Source organism: Chiloscyllium plagiosum, chromosome 23 (assembly GCF_004010195.1).
Source record: "Chiloscyllium plagiosum isolate BGI_BamShark_2017 chromosome 23, ASM401019v2, whole genome shotgun sequence".
Taxonomy (NCBI): domain Eukaryota; kingdom Metazoa; phylum Chordata; class Chondrichthyes; order Orectolobiformes; family Hemiscylliidae; genus Chiloscyllium; species Chiloscyllium plagiosum.
Genome location: NC_057732.1, coordinates 58,130,052 through 58,136,051, shown reverse-complemented (window position 1 = coordinate 58,136,051; position 6,000 = coordinate 58,130,052). Strand labels below are relative to the sequence as shown.

At 43.2% G+C, this 6,000-nt stretch overlaps 1 protein-coding gene across 1 annotated transcript in view; it reads right to left on the bottom strand.

Moving 5' to 3' along the window:
* Positions 1-6,000, bottom strand: part of ncor1 (nuclear receptor corepressor 1) — a 413,945-nt gene that overhangs the window by 250,214 nt on the left and 157,731 nt on the right. The window contains exon 11 of the mRNA XM_043713232.1: positions 5,428-5,600. Within this exon, the coding sequence (XP_043569167.1) occupies positions 5,428-5,600 (173 nt within the window). The remainder of the gene's footprint in view (positions 1-5,427; positions 5,601-6,000) is intronic.

Here is a 6,000-nt window from a genome sequence, read left to right as displayed (position 1 = left end):
ACCACGGGTCCCTCACACGACCCTTTCCTCCCTGCCTGACAGGTACATAATTATCAAGGACACTCAATAGTTGCTCCTTGAACAAGCTCCACATATTAATTACGCCCTTGCCTTGAAGCTTACTTTTCCAAGCCACACATCCTAAGTCATGCCTCACAGCATCATAATTTCCTTGCCCCCATCTATAACTCTTGCCCTGTAGTGCACACTTATCCCTCTCCATCACTAGAGTAAAGGTCACCGAATTGTGGTCACTGTCCCCAAAGTGCTCACCTACTTCTAATTCTAACACCTGGCCTGGTTCATTACCCAGAACCAAATCCAGTATGTCCTCACCTCTTGTTGGCCTGTCTACATATTGTGTCAGGAAACCCTCCTGCACACATTGGACAAACACTGACCCATCTAACGAACTTGAGCTATAGCTTTCCCAATCAATATCAGGAAAGTTAAAGTCCCCCATAACAACCACTTTTTCATATCATACTACATCTGCCACATTTTTGTGCACTCATTAACAAACCTCATCTCTTTCCCAATGCTCTACCTTGATAAATTTCCTTCCTGCCTATCTTGGCGTCATTGGCAAATGTAGATATGATACATTCAGCCCTTGCAATCACATCATTGATATGGTTTGTAAATAGTTCAAGCCCTAACACTAATCCCTGCAACACATCATTAGTTATAGCCTGACAACTAAAACAGATATTTATCTCTATCTGCTTCCTGTTTGCTAACTAATTCTTTACGCATGTGTATGTGTCAAACTCAGACACGCTCTACAGGACGAGCAATAGCTTTAGTTACAATTTTTCTATTTTAAATATTGGTAGAACTCATGTTTTTACATTTTAGTTTTTTTTTCTCAAACTCTACGTTCATGACCTTAGCCAACTTTTGCTGATCTTAAAATTGGACAAATCTTCTAATCTACCACTAATCTTTGCAGATTTGTACAGCGCGTCTTTCAATCCGATACCACTTAATCTTGTTGAACTGTGGATAATGCATTCTTCTCAAATTGAGATGAATTTTTGCCAAGAATTTACAGATCTCCTTAAAACTCTGCCATTGCATCACTACTATTACACCTTTTAAACCAGTTTCACTGTTTACATAACTAGTTATGCCTTCGTACCTTTATAATTGCCTTCATTCAGATTTAAACATGATTCTGACACCCATATTTGACCCCTTCAAACTCAATGCAAAGTTGTATCATGTTATGATTGTTGTCACTTGGATGTTACTTTACAATAGATTTATTGATGAATCTTGTTCCATTCTTCATTATAATGCCCTGAATAACTTGCTCATCAGCTGACTCTAAAACACACCACTCTAAGAAAATGCCCAGTACACACTGCACACTCATTTTCTCAGCTAGATTTGCCAATCTGAACCACACAGCCTACATGTGCAGCGAAATAAACCATGATTAATGTGGCACTTTTCTTACATGGCTCATTATTTCTTCTCTGTCTTTAACATAATGCATAGCACCCAAAGAGCAGCGAAATCGACGTTTCGGGCAAAAGCCCTTCATCAGGAATAAAAGCAGAGAGCCTGAAGCGTGGAGAGATAAGCTAGAGGAGGGTGGGGGTGGGGAGAAAGTAGCATAGAGTACAATAGGTGAGTGGGGGAGGGGGTGAAGGTGGTAGGTCAGGGAGGAGAGGGTGGAGTGGATAGGTGGAAAAGGAGATAGGCAGGTAGGACAAGTCATGGGAACAGTGCTGAGCTGGACGTTTGGAACTAGGGTGAGGTGGGAAAGGGGAAATGAGGAAACTGTGAAAGTCCACATTGATGCCCTGGGGTTGAAGTGTTCCGAGGCGGAAGATGAGGCGGTCTTCCTCCAGGCGTCTGGTGGTGAGGGAGCGGCAGTGAAGGAGGCCCACTAATCCAGAATCTGGTTTCCAGCATCTGCAGTCATTGTTTTTACCCCATAATGCATAGCACATCAGGGCACTTTGACAGCTGTGAACCACCGCTGGCAATGGACGGTAAGCATACACACGAAATCATATCTGACACCATCATCATTCCTGAATATGTCCTGTCCCAACCTGTAGGACAGACCCAGCAGATATGGCAGCACAGTGGTAGACAGTTGGGAGGAAGCTGCCCTTAGGAGTCCTTAACTATGACTCCAAACTCCACAAAGTCTCAGATTCAAGTTAAGCATGGGCAAGAAAACTTCCTCCTGATTATCACTTACTATTTTCCCTCAGCTGATGAATCTGTACTCCTCCACATTGAACAAACATGAAATGAAGAACTGAGGGTGCCAAGGGTGCATAATATACTGTGGCTGGGGAATTTCCATGTCCACCAGCAGCAGCAGCTCCGCAGCAATGCTAGGTCTGCGGAAATTGGTGAGGAAATCAACAAGAGGCAAAAACATACTCTATCTCATTCGTACCAATTTGCTAGCTGCAAATGCATCTGTCCATGACAGTACCAGTAAGAGTGCTCAGCATACAGTCCCTGTGGAGATGAAGTCTTGCCTTCACATTGAGAATACTTTGCATTGTGATGTGTGGCACTATCACCGTGCTAATGGGACAGACTTTGAACAAATCTCTCAACACAAGGCTGGGTATCCATGTGGCGAGCAATAGCAGCATTATATTCCAGCAAAAGGCGAAAACATTTACAGCAATCTTCAGCAAGAAGTGCCAAGTTGATGATCTATTTCAGTCTCCTCCAATGGTTCCCAGCGTGACAGTCATCAGTCAATTCGATTCATTCAACATGATATCAAGAAAAAAGATGTAAGCACTGGATACTGCAAAGACAATGGGCCCTGACCAATATTCCTGCAATAATACTGAAGATTTGTGCTCCAGAATTGCTCCCCTTGCCTAGACATTCTAGTATTGTTACAACACTGGGATCTACCAGACAATGTGGAAAATTGCCCAGGTATGTCCTATATACAAAAAAAGGACAAATCCAACCCCCCCACCAATTACCACCCCATCAGCGGTAGAGTGATGGAAGGTGTCATTAATAGTGCTATCAAGCAGCACCTGCTCAGCAATAACGTGTTCAATGACACGAAGGGCGAGTGACAGCCCTTGACATCGAGGATGCATTCAATCGACTGTGACATCAAGTAGCACTAGCAAAACTGGAATCAATGGGTATTGGGGAGCAATTCGCCATTGGTTGGAGTCATACCTAGCATATAGGGAGATTGTTGTGATTAGTGGAGGTCAGTTATCTCAGTTCCAAGACATCCCTGCAGAAGTTCCTCAGTGTCGTGTCCTAGGCCCAATCATCTACAGTTGTTCCATCAATGACCTTTCCTCCACCATAAGGTCAGAAGTGGGGACATTCGCCAATGATTGCAAATTTTCAGTTACTCCTCAGAAACTGAAGCAGTCCATGACCAAATGCAACAAGATCTGGACAATATCCAGGTTTGAGCTGATAAGTGACAAGTTGCATTCACGTCACACAAGTGCTAGGCAATAACCATCTCCAATTAGAGTCAATCTAATCATTATCCCTTGACATTTTGTGTCATACTGTCACTGAAACCCCACTATCAACATTCTTGGGGTTACCATTGACCAGAAACTCAACTCATCACCTAAACGGTGCTTAAAAGAGGCCAAAGGAATCCTGCAGTGAGTAACTCACCTCCTGACTCCCCAAAGCCTGTCCACATCTACAGCATGATGGAATACTCCCTACTAGCATCAAGGTGTAAAGACAACAATCTCTCCATCAATGTCAGCAAAACAGTCATTGACTCCAGGACTGTCAGCATCAATGGTGATGAGGTGGAGATGGTCGACAGCATCAAGTTCCCAGGAATGATGATCACCAGCAATATGCCCTAGTCCACCCACATTGACACATAAGTCAAGCAAGCACACGAACATCTCTACTTCTGCAGGAGATGAAGAAATTCAGCATGTCCACAAAGATTGTTACCGATTGTTGTAGATGCACCATAAAAACCATCCTATCCAGACATATTAGTGTGGTATGGCAATTGCTCCTTCCAAGGCTGCCTGAAACTACAGAGTCATGAACACTGCCCAGTCCATCACACAAACCTCCAATGACTCCATCTATACTTCTCGCTGCCTTGGGAAAGCAACCAACATAATCAAAGACTCCTCCTACCCGTTATGCTCTCTTCCATTGGGCAGAAGATAGAAAAGTTTGAATACATGTATGAACAGATTCAACAACAGTTACTTCCTTGCTTTTATCAGATTTATGAACAGACCTCTCATATATTAGTTAGTAGCAGCAGTGTGAACGATTTACAAGATGCACTGCAGAAATTCAAAGAACTTAGCACCTTCCAAACCCACAATCACCTGCAAGTTTCCCTCCAAGCCAATCACCATCCTGACTTGGGAATGTATTCCTGTTCCTTCACCATCAGTGGATCAAAATCCTGGAAGTCCCTTCCTAAAGGCATTATGGGTCAACCGACAGAACATGGAATGCAGCAGTTCAAGGCACCAGTTTACCACCATCTTCTCAAGGGCAACAAGGGACAGACAATGAAATGCTGGCCAGACAGCAACGTCGATGTCCCATGAGTGAATATGAAAAAGGTTCTACTTTCCAGCTCCAGGCCCAGAGCGTTGGGTATTACAACATTTCAACTGCTCATCCACTCTTTTTTAAACAAAGGTTGATGTTTTCCATCTCAACTGTCCTCCCAGGTAGTGCATTCTCGATTCCCATTACCCTGTAGGTGAAAACACCTTTCCTCAAAGCCAACCAAAAAATCCTGCCTTTCATTTTAAACAATGGTTCACTTGAGATAGACCCTTCAACTAAGGGAACGTTTTCTATCCACACGGACTATGCCCTCAATCTTATAAACCCCTAACAGATCCCCTATCAGTCGTTCCTGCTCTAAAGAAAACAGCCTGAGCTTATCCAGTTTCTCTTCATAGCTAAAAGGCTCCATTCCAGGCAACATCCTGATGAACCTCCTGTGCACTCTTTCCAGCGCAACCACATCCTTCCGACAGGTGACCAGAACTGCACACAGTACTTCAGCTTCTCATAACTCCAACATAACCTCTCTGCTCTTCTGATTTATTTCACAATTGATAAAGCTTCCTATGCCTTAAATAGCCTATTAATCTGTCTTGTTGCCTTCAGGGATCTGCAGACCAGCATCCCAAAATCCCCCTGCTCCTGTGAGTATCCTAATGTCAAGCTCTGTAAATTCCTTTTATTTTAGATTTTGAGAGGAAGGTTGATACAGAGGTTGAGAGGATCAGGGAAGACCAAAAGGGACAGGGGTGGGGAGAGTGAAAGATAGAAAGCAAGTGAAGCGTGAGGGGAGAGACTGAGTGTGGGAGTGGACACAAGAGATATTGTTGCTTTTCCCATGCTGACCATCTAGGGACATGATTAACGAGCATATTTAGATCTAACCATTACCTTTGAAATCGTTCCTGCTGTTCCCTTTGCTTGCGGATTTCAGGGAACTGTTTCTCATAATACTCCCTAGTCTTGCTCTCCTTGGCCTTCCGCCGGGGGTTGTTTTCTATTCTTTCTACTTTTTTTTCCCACACCTCCATCAGCTGGTCATAACGCTGGCAGATCTTCTGTTCCTGAAAAACAGGTATCACAAATGAAGCGGACAATTAATACTGGAAAACTGGCAGCATTGTGCTTCTGCACTATGAGACACCAGTAGGTTTTTGCACCGAAAGAGTGATTTATATAGCATTAGGAGATTAAGGGGAATAAGAGAATATCACTGGGTGGACCACATTTTGCTGTCCTCATCTCATTTTTGGCAGATGGATTAACTCAACTTAAGGACCAAACCGCAAACAGGATTAAGGGACAGTAAAATCTAAAGTAGTGAAATAATTGCAGAGGGGGAAGAAAATAAGATTAGATGCTTAGGAAACTATGAAACACAATAGCAATCAGCTTTTCCAACAGCTTTAATCAGAAAAACATCAATATTCAGGACTGGAAATTGCAAAATGAAATCATAGGTAG